We start from the raw sequence: 17,203 nt of genomic DNA, 5'->3' as shown, positions 1-17,203 counted from the left end.
GGTGGGTACTGAGTTGGCATGATCCAGTGTGCAGAAATCTGAAAGGGTGCCCGTCCTTAGTGTCATTCAGGGGTGTAGAAAGCAGAGTAACAGAAAGCACAGATCCCTTGCGTGTTAAGGCTGGAAGATGAGATAAAGAACAAAGAACAAAGAACAGTACAGCACAGGAAACAGGCCCTTCGGCCCTCCAAGCCTGTGCCGCTCCTTGGTCCAACTAGACCAATCGTTTGTATCCCTCCATTCCCAGGCTGCTCATGTGACTATCCAGGTAAGTCTTAAACGATGTCAGCGTGCCTGCCTCCACCACCCTACTTGGCAGCGCATTCCAGGCCCCCACCACCCTCTGTGTAAAAAACATCCCTCTGATATCTGAGTTATACTTCGCCCCTCTCACCTTGAGCCTGTGACCCCTCGTGATCGTCACCTCCGACCTGGGAAAAAGCTTCTGAAGCCCTTGGTCCATCTAAGGGTCAGGTGTGCAAAAATGATTCTTCACTGGGGTGGAGTTGGGCGGGCAAGCATAGTAAAGCATTTCAGGTGGTGGATGGCATAATGAATGGCCTTTTGTACTAATAGGAGAAAGGGATCCATAATGCGGTTGAGTGTGCAAGAACTGACATTGGGATCATGGCATTGTATTCTCAGAAGTGTGTGTGAAGGAGGGAGGCCCTTGCACCAAAATGGAAGGAAGCCTTGGTTGCCTAGCTGAAGGAGCACTGAGTCAAGGTGACCCTGATGTTCCTGCTTCCAGGAAGATTCATCATGTCTACCTCCTCCTCATCATCCTTTGCCAGCCCTGGTTTTGCATCAGATCCATCTATTGACACTTCCTCTGAGATGTGTGGAGCTATCTCGGCATCCTCATCCTCGAGTAGGCCCCCCAAGCCAGCCAGGTTGTACAAAGCACAGTTGACCATGACAACAAGCAACACTTACTCTGGAAGGTATTGCAGGGCATTACCGGAACAATACTGGCAGCAGAACCTTAACTTCATTTGCCTTATTGTGCTCACAACCACTGCCCTTGTGGAGGCATGGCACTGATTGTATATCTCTTCCACCTCTGTCCTAGGATGGCAGAATGGCATCATGAGCCACCATTTCACAGATATCCTTTGTCACCCAGCAGCCAACCATCCAGCTGAGCTGAGACACGAACAGCCTTGGCACCAGGGAGTGTCGCATAATGTATTCATCATGTGAGTGGGCTGGGAACCTTGCACAGACTTGTCTAATCTGGGTCCTGTGATCGCATATTATCTGCATGTCCATGAAGTGATAACCCTTCCTATTCTCGAAGGTACCCGACTAACCTGCCTTGATGGTCACATGAATGCAGTCAATGCACCCTGATATGAAGGAAACCAGTAATGGCTGGGAGACCTCTGGCTGCTTGCTCAGCCTGCTCAGCCTGGCTGGTTTTGTATGTCTGGTAATTAAGGAATGTGTGGAACCATCTGAAAAGAGTGTCAACTACAAACTTGACACAGCTATGGACAGCTGATTGCGACACTACACACACAAGGGCATAGAATATAAAAGCAGGGATGTCTTGATGCACCTGTACAGGGCATTGGTGAGGCCGCAGCTGGAATACTGTGTGCAGTATTGGTCCCCTTATATGAGGAAGGATATATTGGCATTGGAGGGAGTGCAGAGAAGGTTCACCAGGTTGATACCGGAGATGAGGGGTTTGGATTATGAGGAGAGGCTGAGGAGATTGGGTTTGTACTCATTGGAGTTTAGAAGGATGAGGGGGGATCTTATGGAGACTTATAAGATAATGCGGGGGCTGGATAGGGTGGAGGCGGAGAGATTCTTTCCACTTAGTAAGGAAGTTAAAACTAGAGGACACAGCCTCAAAATAAAGGGGGGTCGGTTTAAGACAGAGTTGAGGAGGAACTTCTTCTCCCAGAGGGTGGTGAATCTCTGGAATTCTCTGCCCACTGAGGTGGTGGAGGCTACCTCGCTGAATATGTTTAAAGTGCGGATGGATGGATTCCTGATCGGTAAGGGAATTAAGGGTTATGGGGATCAGGCGGGTAAGTGGTACTGATCCACGTCAGATCAGCCATGATCTTATTGAATGGCGGGGCAGGCTCGAGGGGCTAGATGGCCTACTCCTGCTCCTATTTCTTATGTTCTTATATCCTCATAGACCCTTGAAATGATCCGGATGCATACAAATTGTGGGTTATTGTAACCTTCAGAGCCACTGGAATTGGGTGCCCACCCACATAATTGGAGGCAATCTCCAGCCCAATCACATGGCATAGTGATGCCACAGAAAAATGGAGCCTCCTGTGGCACTGGACCACAGCCTGTACATTCTGGCAGGATGATTGTTGGCATCATCTGCGGTGCCATACATCTTGCTCTCCCTGCTGGCCCTGAACTCCCTGTGCCTGCTATTCCACTCCCTGCGATGCTGCTTCCTCTGCCTTCGGCCCCTCTCTTCCTCTTCCTTCTCCTCGGAGTCCCCAACGGAGTACATAATTTCCATCTGCTGCAACTGGCAGAAATGCTCCATAAGACCACAAGATATAGGAGCAGAATTAGGCCATTCGGCTCATCGAGTCTGCTCCGCCATTCCATCATGGCTAATATGATTCTCATCCCTATTCTCCTGTCTTCTCCCCATAACCCTTGATCTCCTTATCAATCAAGAACCTATCTGTCTCCGTCTTAAAGACACTTAATGACTTGGCCTCCACAGCTCTCTGTGGCAATGAGTTCCACAGATTCGCCACCTTCTGGCTGAAGAAATTCCTCTTCATCTCAGTTTTAAAGGAGCGTCCCTTCACTGAGGTTGTGCTCTCGAGTTCTAGTCTCTCCCACTAGTGGAGACAGAAGACAGAGGGTAACAGTCTAAGGGTCTTTTTCCGGCTGGAGGTCTGTGACCAGTGGTGTTCCGCAGGGCCCTGTACAGGACCTCTGCTATTTGTGATATATATAAATGATTTGGAAGAAGGTGTAACTGGTGTTATCAGCAAGTTTGCGGATGACACGAAGATAGCTGGACTTGCGGATAGCGATGAACATTGTCGGACAATACAACAGGATATAGATCGGCTGGAAAATTGGGTGGAGAAATGGCAGATGGAATTTAATCCAGGTAAATGCGAAGTGATGCATTTTGGAAGAACTAATGTAGGGGAGAGTTATACAATAAATGGCAGAGCCATCAAGAGTATAGAAACACAGAGGGACCTAGGTGTGCAAGTCCACAAATCCTTGAAGGTGGCAACACAGGTGGAGAAGGTGGTGAAGAGGGCATATGGTATGCTTGCCTTTATAGGACGGGGTATAGAGTATAAAAGCTGGATTCCCATGTTGCAGCTGTATAGAACGCTGGTTAGGCCACATTTGGAGTACTGCGTCCAGTTCTGGTCGCCGCACTACCAGAAGGACGTGGAGGCTTCAGAGAGAGTGCAGAGAAGGTTTACCAGGATGTTGCCTGGTATGGAGGGTCTTAGCTATGAGGAGAGATTGGGTAAACTGGGGTTGTTCTCCCTGGAAAGACGGAGAATGAGGGGAGACCTAATAGAGGTGTACAAAATTATGAAGGATATAGATAGGGTGAACAGTGGGAAGCTTTTTCCCAGGTCGGAGGTGACGATCACGAGGGGTCACGGGCTCAAAGTGAGAGGGGCAAGGTATAACTCAGATATCAGAGGAACGTTTTTTACACAGAGAGTGGTGGGGGCCTGGAATGCGCTGCCAAGTAGGGTGGTGGAGGCGGACACGCTGGCATCGTTTAAGACTTACCTGGATAGTCACATGAGCAGCCTGGGAATGGAGGGATACAAATGAATGGTCTAGTTGGACCAATGAGCGTCACAGGCTTGGAGGGCCGAAGGGCCTGTTTCCTGTGCTGCACTGTTCTTTGTTCTTTGTTCTGGAAACATTCTCTCCACGTCCACTCTATCTAGGCCTCTCAGTATTTTATAGGTTTCAATTAGATCCCCCCTCATCCTTCTGAACTCCATCGAGTATAGGCCCAGAATCCTCAACGCTCCTCATGACAAACCCTTCATTCCTGGGATCATTCTTGTGAACCTCCTCTGGACCCCTCCAAGGGCAGCACATCCTTCCTTAGGTATGGGGCCCAAAACTGCTCATAATATTCCAAATAGGGTCTGACCAGAGCATTATGCAGCCTCAGCAATACATCCCAGCTCTTGTATTCGAGCCCTCTAGAAATGAATGCTAACATCAGGCCTGATTTTACCATTTTGAGTCTAAGTGCCGAATCTGAGCGTCAAATAGATCCGCGCCTGGAATCCTCTTTCCAGCGCGCCCATACGCGTTTTGCCGGCTCCGGTCCGATTCGCGCTGTGGGCGGGGCTTAGTGCTGCCGGACCGATCGGAGCTCTGAACTGCGCATGTGCAGTTCAAAAAAAATCTGACAGAGCGCACCCGGGCGCGAAAGAAAAAAAAGCAGAAAGCGGAGAGAGCGGCTCTCTGACGATCATCCTCTGGTCGGGGGGGGGGGGGGGGGGGGGGGGGGGTCCGGGTGCCAGTCTGCGGCCGATCGGTGGGGCAGGGGGGTCCACCGCCACTCTGCGGGCAATCCCTCCTTCCCACCGGAGGAACGAATCCCTCCTGCCGGAGTGGACATGCGGCCATGCCATCCCACAAAACCTTCAGGATGAAGCGATTCTTCGCTAAGAAGATGAAGCAGAACCAGCCAATTCCACAGTGGATCCGCATGAAAACCGGCTACAAGATCAGTACAAGTCCAAGAGGAGACACTGGAGAAGGACCAAGCTGGGCCTGTAAAGGAATACACCATCACTGGTACACTACCAGCCACAGATTACTCTTCCCTGCAGGGGCAGAGAGCGGGAGAGGATGGCTGTGGCTGGTACCAGTGATGATCTGGTCCCACCCCCTCCCTTCGTCCCCACCCCCACTTTGTCCCAGCCCCCCCCTTTGTCCCAGCCCCCCCTCCTCCCCCCCCACCGCCCCCCCCTCCCCCCCCCACCCCAAGTTGACAAAACAAGAAGTTCTCAGAACTAGGTTAACAAGCAACAAAAGCAAATACTTCAGAAGAAAACAGAGGAAAATGTTTGAAATCTCAAAACCAAAGTAACAGCAACTCTCACCTGAACTTCTAACAAATGATACAGCCCCTTTTAATCCTGCTGTTGGATGAGCAAAGTAAATAAACAGGATGGTTGCCTGCCTGTGTTGCTTGTGCCTGACCTAAAAATTGCACAGGCAACGTAAAATTCCAGTTAATTGCTCTTTTAATTGGCCTAATTGGCTGATTAATTTTCACTGCCCATGCACACCGAATTAAATATGACATGAGTGCACAATGGCATTGGGACGTATGTCCACTTCTTCTCATGCAATTTGTTATATTTGTGGTTGCAGGTTGCGATTTGATAGTGAAGTCATTAGGATATTGCAGAGGCTGTTGTTTTGATATTCAGTATGTACTCTGCATGAAGAAAAGCTGCTAGAATAAATCTGTTGTTGGTAGTTTGAATCTACATGTGCGAACCACATCTCTTTGTTGAAACTCACAACTCGTAACATAGTTGTGACATTACAAAAAGAAACTTGGCAACGAGGATAGGATTTTATTTCATCGAGCACATTGAGAAAATATCCTAAGTAGGAGAAAAGAATTACGGGTCCTCACGCTTCAAATATTAGAAGGCTCGGGAGAAGCAACAACAGGATTAAACACTGACATGCCAGTGCAGAAAGATAAGTGAGAAATAAATCGCTATGTTGTTTTAAAAGAGGGTTTTTTTCAATCAGATGAAGGTGAAATTCCAAGCAGCATCTGACATATTTGAAAGACGGACGCTTTGCTGTACACCTGGGGTTATTTGAAAAAAAAGTACATCCAAGTCAACGATCTTCAACGCGTGGAGCACTGGGAAGATAGTAAAAAATACGTACTGAACAGAGACTCGTGCCTGCAAGAGAAATGGCGGGTCAATGGGGCCTTTCAATGAAGAAACTGATTCATGGAGTTCCTCTGCAGTCTGTTTTTAGTACTTCGTACAAGCAAATAAAATGGCAGACGAGTTGCTCTGACCAGTTTTTCTCACTACAATAGAAAGTAAAACTTTCAATTTGCTCCAAGTTTGGTTCATCCAACAAAGCAGTAACCAAAACTTACAAGGACTTGACACAGATCCTTGAAAAGCATTTCTCTGCAAAGTTATTGATCACATGAAACGGTTCAGGTTCCACCAAAGAAATCAAGTGGAAGGTGAAAGCATTGCTCAGTTTGTGGTAACCTTAGAAATGCTGGCACACATTGAGTTTGGTGAGTTGTTAGAAGATACTCTTCAAGATAGTCTAGTTTATGATCTCTAAAATGAGGCTATCCAAAGAAGATTGTTTACTGAACATGCTTTGACTTCAAAGACAGATGAAATAAGTTAAGGTGAGAGGGGAGAGATACAAAGTGTCCAGAGGGGCAATTTTTTCACACACAGGGTGGTGAGTGTCTGGAACAAGCTGCCAGAAGTAGTAGTAGAGGCAGGTACAATTTTGTCTTTTAAAAAGCATTTAGATTGTTACATGGATAAGATGGCTATAGAGGGATATGGGCCAAATGCAGGCAATTGGGATTAGCTTAGGGGTTTAAAAAAAAAGGGCGGCATGGACAAGTTGGACTGAAGGGTCTGTTTCCATGCTGTAAACCTCTATGACTCTATGAAACTGGCTGCTAAAGAAGCTTCATAACTTGGTGCAGGAATGACGATCCACAAATCGGGAAATGCCCAAAAGATGGCAAAACAACAACAAACATGTCACTGATGTGCTAAAAAGGACCTTACAGCAAGTGAATACTGGAACAAGAATAGGCAATGCAAGAATTGTGCCAAATGGGTCACATTTCAGGAGTGTGTTGGGTTAGGCCAGCTTCACCTGAGAAGAATATTCAGGAAAAATCTGAGCAACTTTAAGAAAAAGAACTAGCTGCATTCTACAAAAATAATATACAACTTGGAAGAAAAGAATAATGACTGTGAAGTAGAAAATGCCCAGAAATATGATGAAGAGCTCCATTGCAACATCTTATTCATACAGGGTGAATCACATTGATTCTAGGTAATTCCGAATTTAAGTGGACAATCTATTAGGATGAAAGCTGATACTGGTGCTACTGTACCTTTAATTCCTGAGACTTCATATCAATGAAAGCTGAAGCATCTTCCTTTAAAACCAGTTGATGTGATTTTAAGGACATACACAAAAGAGATCATGCCATTAAAAGGTTACATCATGGTCAACATAGAGTCGAGTGGATAAACAGTGGAGTTGCCTCTCCATGTGGTTCCTCTATTTGAGAGATCATGGTTGCAGAGGATTAAGCTTAACTGGAGTTCTGTTAACAGATTGGGAAATGTCAAAATAGATCTACAGCACCTTCTGGATAAACACAAGTGTGTATTCGAAGAGACACTTGGTTCAATGAAGAAGGGAATTCAAGTTAAACTCAAGATAAAACATAAGTCAACCAAAAAGTCTCAAAGCAAGAGCGGTGCCATATGCAATTCATTCCAAGGTTGAAGAAGAATTAGTATGACTTGTTAACACTGTGTTCGAGTCGGTAATAAAGAATGACTGGTCTATCCCCCATCATACCCATCATGAAACCATGGTTCAGTTTATATTTAAAACAACCATAAATCCAGTGTTGTCTGCTGCTCAATATCCATTTCCTTTAACTGAAGATTAATTTGCTGGGTTATCAAGTGCGCAGAAATTCAGCAAAACTAATTTTTCACAAGTATATTTACAGATGAATGTAGCCACTGAATCTCAACCATTTCTTACCATTGTTACACATAAAGGTCTTTTTTGATATAAAAGATTGTCTTTTGGAATAACATTTGCACCAGCCCTTCTACTGTCGGGTAAAAGATACAAAAGTCTGAGGTCACATATCAACTGATTCAAGAGCAGCTTCTTCCCTGCTGCCATCAGCCTTTTGAATGGACCTACCTTATATTAAGTTGATCTTTCTCTATGCCCTAGCTATGATTGTAACACTACATTCTGCACCCTCTCCTTTCCTTCTCCCCTTTGTACTCTATGAACGTTATGCTTTGTCTGTGTAGCGCGCAAGGAATATTACTTTTCACTGTATACCAATACATGTGACAATAATAAATCAAACTAAATCAAGTCCCATCATGCAGCAATAGCTTTGAACTTCCAAATGACATTAGAATATGTGACTGAAATTGGCTGCAGATAACAAATCCATTATACCGAGAGCCAGAGAAAGCCTCATCAGTTTACACAAGAGTACCTTCTGCAATAAATTCCAGCTGAAGAATATTAGAAGTATTTCACCTGGGAGATTCCCTTGCTTTCTCTCACAACCTCATCGTGATGGGTATGCTGCCTGGCGGGAATCCCATTATAGGCCCGACGCCCGATTCATTGGGTTGTCTGGATTCCCGCCAGGGACTAGCAGGCCCAGTGAATCCCAGCCACACATTCTTCTTTAAAAAACAAACTGATTATGGGTAAGGGAAAGGGTTTCTGTTCTCTCTCAAACATGTCTGTAACAGCCTTGTGCTTAGAAGAAACTGAATTTTTTTCTCAGACACTGTGGACATGATTTTCTCGAGTAGCCCAGCAGGCCGGGAAATGTCAGCGGGAGGGCTTTACTGGGATTCGTGACTGGCATCCAACTAATCATGACTTTCTCAGGCCATTTTTTATGGCGTAATCAGCCTCATGCCGGAAAACAGTGTGAGGCTGATTACAATCTTTAAATCTTAATTTGAATATCATTAGTGAGCCTGAGATGGTATCATCTAGGCTCGCTAATGTTTCCCACCCCACCGGGAAAGGTTCCCACCAGCGGGGATCAGGTATGGTCTCCATCAACAGGAACCAGGCTTGATGGGCTCGCTAGTGGGGCAGAGGCCATTGAGGCCCCCCTGGGAGGTCAGAGGCAAGGGGTGCCCCTTGGAGATTGCCAGCCTGGAACTGTAGGCCTGGCACCTTGGCAGTCCAGCAGGCACATTGGCACTGCCCATTGGGCAGACTGGCACCGCCCACCAGGCAGTGCCAAGGGGGCAGGACCTGAGGGGGTAGGGCCAGACCAGGGATGGGCCAATTGGTGGTGGTGGGGGACTGCTGCACAATTTGCACAGCGATTGGGAGGAGGTGGGATGGAGAGGTCAGTTGGGACTGGTTATCGGGGGGGAGGGGGGAGAGGGGGGGGGGGTCAGTGATGGGGGATGGGTGGTTAGGGAAGCCATCAGGAGGTGGGCCAACTGAGAGATCAGCGCATGCGCAGTGGCCTGCTCAGCGTGCTGATGCCAGCCTTTCAGGTGAGATCAGGCCCCGCCCCCATCTACCAACATGAATCTCCTGGTGGACTCTGCTGCACAGAATGCCGGAAATTCAACAAACTAAATGTGCCCAAAAAACGGGCAAGAAAATCTCACGGTGGCACAGTGGTTAGAACTACTGCCTCACAGTGCCACGGTCCAGGCTTCAATTCCGGCCTTGGGTCACTGTCTACGTGGAGTCTGTACATTCTTCCCGTGTCTGCATGAGTTTCCTCTAGGTGCTCCGGTTTCCTCCCACAGTCTGAAGGACGTGGTGATTAGGTGAATTGGCCATGCTAAATTCTCCCTCAGTGTACCCGAACAGAAGCCGGAGTGTGGCGACTAGGTGATTTTCATAGTAACTTCATTGCAGTGTTAATGTAAGCCTACTTGTGACACTAATAAATAAAATTTAAACATTTTCCTGCCCGCTGGGCACAAAATCGCCCCCAAATCCTCTGTTTTAAAAAGAAACTCATCATAAACATTATCAATATACATGTCTTTTAGCTTTTTAGAACATAGAACATAGAAAAAATACAGCACAAACAGGCCCTTCGGCCCACAAGTTGCGCCGGTCATGTCCCTACCTACCTAGGCTTATATATAGGCTTACCTATAACCCTCAATCCTATTAAGCCCCATGTACTCATCCAGAAGTCTCTTAAAAGACCCTATCGAGTTTGCCTCCACCACCACTGACAGCAGCCGATTCCACTCACCCACCACCCTCTGAGTGAAAAACTTACCCCTGACATCTCCTCTGTACCTACTCCCCAGCACCTTAAACCTGTGTCCTCTCGTAGCAGCCATTTCAGCCCTGGGAAAAAGCCTCCGAGAATCCACCCGATCTATACCTTCGTCTCTCCAAGGAGAAAAGACCGAGCTCCCTCAGCCTATCCTCATAAGGCATGCCACTCAATCCAGGCAACATCCTTGTAAATCTTCTCTGCACCCTTTCAATCATTTCCACATCCCTCCTGTAATGAGGCGACCAGAACTGAGCACAGTACTACAAGTGGGGTCTGACGAGGGTCTTATATAGCTGCATCATTATGTCCTGACTCCTATACTCAATCCCTCGATTGATGAAGGCCAGCACACCATACGCCTTCTTAACCACCTCCTCTACCTGCGAGGCTGATTTAAGAGTCCTATGGACCCAGACCCCAAGGTCCTTCTGATCCTCTACACTGCGAAGAGTCTAACCCTTGATATTATACTCCTTTTTCTCATATAATTTTGAAAAATAACTGCTGGAAGCTAAAGCAAACTCATAGCAGATCAACACACTGAATGGAACGGATACATGCTGGGAAATTAGCTGCACTGTATGTGACCAAACTTCATAATCTGTATTTGACTGAGTTATATCACAATGGAAAATTGCAAACTAAATACATGCAAATTTCTGTGTACTTATTTTGGCATGCTCCTGTTGGTAAGAACTTGGACAATCTACCTTAATATTTTTTTGTATGCTGGAGTTGCTTTTACTCAAAAACATGATTACATTGTGTTTACTCCAAATGTCATTCAATGATGAATTGCATAGTTGTTTTTGTTGTTTTGCCTCGCCAAATTTGGATTAGTATTGTGCATCATGCATATTCTGAACAGAAATCTTAACATTTTGAATATTCTGTAATATTTTTGCAAAACACATACAACAAATTGAAAAAAATGAACAATCAGGCAACATTTTCAGGAAACTATGCTCATAATTCGAAAAAGCATAGTGCCCAAACATTCAGCACTCCTGCAGTAATTTGCGTAACAATGTAAATTATGCATTGACCTTGTGACTTTTTATTTTTACGTATTATAATTAATATTAGCATCCATGCAGAATCCCACACAAATTCTATTCTTCAATCAAAGACTTTATTTGGGAGAAACTGTAGAATAGTCCAGGCCAGGGAGATTGATATGGATTATGTCCCAGTAGACTCCTTTGCCAACTTCCCAAGTGACATGGATATGAGACATAGGAATGAGACATATATTGGTGTCTCCATTCTCTACCAGGCAATCTGACTGAGTTTGCCTCATAGGAGAAACCAAAGTATAAATTTTAATTCAGATTTATCGCAAAAAAAATATTTTAGTTAAACTTTTGCTGGTGAAGAAATAGAAATGTGGATTTTCTTTAATATTTTGTTAACAAAAAGAGTACTAACCTTGGCAACTTTGTTTATCTTCTAAACTGACTAATGTGTAGCCAGAAAAGCAGGAACAGGAATATGTGCCCACTGTATTAATGCAATGGCCCTTTCCTTCACATGGGTCCACTTCACACTCATTTATATCTTCAGAGCCAAATCATAAAGGTGCCAATGGCAAGTTGATTCAATCACAGAAAAAAAAACAAAGTCATGGATGTTAATATATATCACTGCTATTTTACTAATAATGCAGGTTCAGTTATACTTTCATCATCTAAACACTATTTCCTTTTAGTTCTGACAAAGGGTGTCTATTTGCAATAATTTATCTTTCAGCTGCTGATTTTGTTGTGTATTTTCAACACATTCTGTTTTCACTGTTTTTTAGTCGTCTACATTATTTGCTTTTCCAACCAATCAACATTCAGAATCCCCTTAATCTAGTATTATAAATGTAACAGCTGTACTAAAAATATTGTAAAAACACGCAGTCTTATTTGAAAAATAGTTCTTAAATACAGATCTTAAAATATTAAACGTTTGTTTAGATTACAGGAGCCCCCTTTTTTGGATTTGTTATATCTCACCACCAGATTAGTCAGTCACTCTGTTACGGTTTCATAAATCCAAACAACATTACCCTTTCAAAAGATGTTTATAATTCCATTCACTGTTAGCTAGCACCTAAATGTTAGAAAAAGGTTTTTTAAGATTGAACATTTGAAAATTTACTGATAATCATGGTGTAACTCAAAATAGGATTCTTGTAGGCTACACCACTGTACCACTCACACACTTTCTCTCTGTCTTTAGATTCTTACACTGTTCCAGTGATGCCAACAATAACTTGTCCTTTGATTAGGCACTTTGCAGCCTTTTAGACTCAATACAGAGTTCAGCAGTTTCAGATCATAACCAATGCTCTCATTTTTTTCAAACAGCAGATAACATTAATGATTCTATTTCTTTGATCTGTCCCTACTAAAGACCTGCTCTTTTGTTCTTTTTGCCGCTGCCACCGCCCCCCCCCCCCCCCCCCCCCGCCCACCCCTTTTACCCTCTCTATGCAGGTTTGAAACCTGGAGCAACTGTAATAATTTTGAATTCTGATGAAAGGTCACTAATCTGAAATGTTAACCATGTTTCTTTTGATTGGTATACATCAAGAGGATCTCCGGTTGTATTTTGTGTTTGTATCAATGTCTTATCACCCAGCAGTGCACTTAACAGATCTTCACTCAATCATATACTTAGATCTCAGCATTGTGTTTACCTACAGAAAATAATTTAAAACTAACACCAAGAACAGATTTTCTACATATATTTTACCTATGCAGTCAGTGCCTTGCTGGTTCAGCACAAAACCCGCTGAACAAATGCATCGATAACCTCCCACTGTATTTTCACATTGTCCGTTGCTACAAAGCTGTGGGGTTTGCCTGCATTCATCAGTATCTGTCAATAAAAATCATCAAGTTCAAATATTGTTACAACTGTTGGCAGTATTGTACCTTTACTGCTAAAAAAGAAACATGAAAGTTTATATTTAGTTACACTAACATACACCTGAACAGGTGTATAAATAGTGTGACAGACCAGAATTTTCCGCCACCAGGATCTTCCTGTCCTGCCGACGGCGCACCCTGCCACAAGTCTCCCAGCGCGAGAGATGCATTCAATGGGTAACCCCATTGACAATAGCGGGACTGGAAGGTACCATTGCTAACCAATGGCGTGCAGCTTCTGCTGCGACGTAACACGTGGTGGCTTGTGCAGAAAATCTCGCCCAGTCTCAAAAATGTAATTTGATAAGATTTTGCAGAAGTATATCCAAATGCACTGAAGTTAACAACAGGAACATGCTTTGTTTTTAACTATAGAAGCTGAAGGCATCTCAGAATAAGTTTAAAAAATTATCTCTCTGTATGTTTGCTAAAAATTGTAATTACCATTTAATTCAGGGAATCTGCTTAATTATCAGTACAGTAGCAGAGCACTTGGTAAACAGTGGCAGCATCACACAGAGTCAGTGTGGATTTACAAAAGAAAAATCATGCTGGAATTCTTTGATGATGTAGCCAGTAGACGAGGGGAAGCCAGTGAATGTGGTTTATTTTTCACTTTCAGAAGGCTTTCGACAAAGTCCCCCACATAAGAGATTAGCATGTAAAATTAAAGCACATGGGTTTGGGGGGTAGTGTGTTGAGATGGATAGAAAACCAGTTTGCAGACAAGAAACAAAGAGTAGGAATTCATGTTTTTTTTTCTAAATGATGGTTGGGTACCACAAGGATCAGTGCTTAAACCCAGCTTTTCATAAGGTATATGAATCATTTAGATGAGGAAACTAAATGCAGTATCTCCAAATTTGCAGATGACTCAAAGCTGGATTGGAGGGTGAACTGTGAGGATGATGCAGAGATGTTTCAGTGCGATTTGGACAAGTTGGGTAAGCAGACAAATGCATGGCAAGTACAGTATAATGTGAATAAATGTGAGATTATCCACTTTAATAGCAAAAATATGAAGGCAGATTGTTATCTGAATGGCTAGAGATTGAGAAAGGGGAATGTGCAACGAGACCTGGGTGTCCTTGTACACCAGTCGCTAAAAGTAAGCATGCAGGTGCAGCAGGCAAAGAAGGAAAATGGTATGCTGGCATTCATAGCAAGAGGATTCCAGTTTAGGAGTACAGGGATGCCTTGATGCAGTTATACAGGACTTTGGTGAAATTACATCTGGAATATTGTGTGCAGTTTTAGTCCCCTTATCTGAGGAAAGGATATTCTTGCTATTGAGAAAGTGCAGCAAAGGTTTACCGGACTGATCCCTGGGCTGGTGGGACTGATATAGGAGGAGAGATTGAGTTAGTTAGGATTATATTCACTGGAGTTTAGAAGAATGAAGAGGGATCTCATAGAATCCTATAAAATTCTAACAGGACTATGCAGTGTAGATGCAGGAAGGATGTTCCCAATGGTGGGGAAATCCAGAACTAGGGGTCACAGTCTGAGGATACGGGGTTTACGACTAAGATAAGGAAAAAATTCTTTACCCAAAGTGGTGAGCCTGTGGAATTCTCTACCACAGAAAGCAGTTAAGGCCAAGACATTGTTTTCAAGAAGGAATTAGATATGGCTCCTGGGGCTAAGGGGATCAAAGGATATGGAGGAAAATGGGAACAGGTTACTGAGTTGGATGATCTTCCATGATCACAATGAATGGTGGAGCAGACTTGAAGAGCCGAATGGCCTACTCCTGCTCCAATTTTTATATTTCTATATACAATATATAAAAATGCCTAAATCTGTCATTATTGCCCTGTCGAACTAATGGCAATGTCATAATGCTTGTCTTCTGAATTTTAGAACGTAACACATTGATAACACAGCGATTACACTACATTGAACCAATGTTATGCTGGGAGTAGGTAGCATTGTGATGGCATACAAAGAGGGAAAAAAAAGGTTATACCAAAGATCATTTAGAAAAAAAATGTTCAAATAAAATAAAAGATGAGTCATGGTTTATGGCCTCCAACATATGAATGATTTAATGAAGTAATTCTGGTGGGAAAATTTTGAGTAATGTGAAAAGAGAAAGTTTTCCTGGTTTTTCTTACACTATTAGCATGAAGCATTTGTAAGATTGTATAACATAGCGCAGAAACAATGTAAGTTTCAAAGGGTGAAAATTTGCCATTTTTTGGCAAAGCATCATCTTGGGCAGGAAAAGCAGAGAGTAGCCCGCTGGCTCCACTGTTGAATTTTCCTGCGTATTTTGAATGAGCCCACCCTGCCAGAAACCTTGGTTTTTAAAACTTTGGGGTGCCCATCAGCGTAGTAAGAATGGAAAATCCCCACCAAGAACGTAGAGCATAGAACAGTACAGCACAGAACAGGCCCTTCAGCCCACGATGTTGTGCCGAGCTTTATCTGAAACCAAGATCAAGCTATCCCACTCCCTATCATCCTGGTGTGCTCCATGTGCCTATCCAATAACTGCTTAAATGTTCCTAAAGTGTCTGACTCCACTATCACTGCAGGCAGTCCATTCCACACCCCAACCACTCTCTGCGTAAAGAACCTACCTCTGATATCCTTCCTGTATCTCCCACCACAAACCCTATAGTTATGCCCCCTTGTAATAGCTCCATCCACCCGAGGAAAAAGTCTTTGAATGTTCACTCTATCTATCCCCTTCATCATTTTATAAACCTCTATTAAGTCTCCCCTCAGCCTCCTCCGCTCCAGAGAGAACAGCCCTAGCTCCCTCAACTTTTCCTCATAAGACCTACCCTCCAAACCAGGCAGCATCCTGGTAAATCTCCTCTGCACTCTTTCCAGTGCTTCCACATCCTTCTTATAGTGAGGTGACCAGAACTGCACACAATATTCCAAATGTGGTCTCACCAAGGTCCTGTATAGTTGCAGCATAACCCCACGGCAAGGAACTCCTCCACTCCACCTCCCCATCACGGAACTCCTTGGCATCTTCCCAGTGGAATCCCCAAGCACCTCCCACTCAGACGTCCACCCTTAACTCCCCCATAGAAGCCTCTGGGACCTCTTCCTTGAGGGCCAGGAGGCAATGTCCAGGCAGTGCCAGGTAGCAGTGATTGAGCAGTGCCTGGGAACAGTTCCTGGGCAGTGCCAGTGTATTGCCCAGGCACAACCCTCTTCCACCCTGAGGACAGTACTCACCTGTGCACCTCCGAAAGGTTCTGCTTGTTAGGTGCATGTCATTGGGGATATGTAGAGATTCATGTTGGTGTGCCCTCACGCCGACTTGAATGGACAATTTAACATGGACAGACTATCGGACGTATACTGATATGGATAGTTAAATGGATGCTAATTGGGTTCCCTATCTTTAAAGCTGGGATTCCTGTTACATCATATTGCCACAGTTTGCACACCATCAAAACAGATCAGGATTCAAACTTATTCATAAAGAACATTTATGGAATGTTTCTTACCAACACATTTTGTTTGCTGATTATCCAGCTGATAACCAGAGTCACATTTACACAAATATCCGACTTGCTGATTGATGCAATGTCCAGGACCACAAATGTTTGGTGAAACGTCACATATATTTATAACTATAAGTGTGAAAACAAAACAGAATAAAAACATCATATCAATTTTCAGACAGTAAAAGCCATTGCCACTTAGTTTCTATGGTTAATCAAGTGAGTGTTAAAATGGAACTTGAAGTATTTTTACAGGTTTAAACTGTTCACATTATCAATCATGCATAATACATGCCGTTTGTCAGTTTCTATTGCTTTAACATAACTGTAATTTGAAGAGTGGTTTAGTATTCCAGACAATTGTAAATTTGACTGAAACTATCCAGATGTATTCAACTGGCATCTCTAACATTAAACTGAGCCATTAATGTTAAACAAGTTGTCTTTGTCAATCCAGAGGTGAAAGAAAACATTTTTTACAAAGATTTTCTCTTATTATTTTTGCAATTGTTTACCAGATATTGTTATACATCATGTTCATAGCTTTTTTTTACAACGAGCCTTGTGGATCACACCTTAGACTGATTTAAAAGAATGATACGTTAAGATATTGAGCAGAATTTTAAGGATAGCGAATGATTGGCGCTCGCCATCCCAATAATCACCACATAATGCACTACTGGCGATTCTTGGAAGCCCACTGCCATTTAATGCTTATTTAAGTATTGGTCAGAAAT

At 43.8% G+C, this 17,203-nt stretch overlaps 1 protein-coding gene across 2 annotated transcripts in view; it reads right to left on the bottom strand.

Annotated features, from left to right (window-relative positions):
• LOC144507289 (latent-transforming growth factor beta-binding protein 2-like) overlaps nt 1-17,203 on the bottom strand; it is a 447,226-nt gene that overhangs the window by 145,810 nt on the left and 284,213 nt on the right. For both annotated transcript variants that reach the window (XM_078234343.1, XM_078234344.1), the window contains exons 16-18: nt 16,470-16,595; nt 12,821-12,946; nt 11,507-11,635 (exon numbers count right to left, since the gene is read on the bottom strand). In XM_078234343.1, the coding sequence (XP_078090469.1) occupies nt 11,507-11,635; nt 12,821-12,946; nt 16,470-16,595 (381 nt within the window). The remainder of the gene's footprint in view (nt 1-11,506; nt 11,636-12,820; nt 12,947-16,469; nt 16,596-17,203) is intronic.

Source organism: Mustelus asterias, chromosome 18 (genome assembly GCF_964213995.1).
Source record: "Mustelus asterias chromosome 18, sMusAst1.hap1.1, whole genome shotgun sequence".
Lineage (NCBI taxonomy): Eukaryota > Metazoa > Chordata > Chondrichthyes > Carcharhiniformes > Triakidae > Mustelus > Mustelus asterias.
This window is presented reverse-complemented; position numbering and strand designations above follow the sequence as displayed.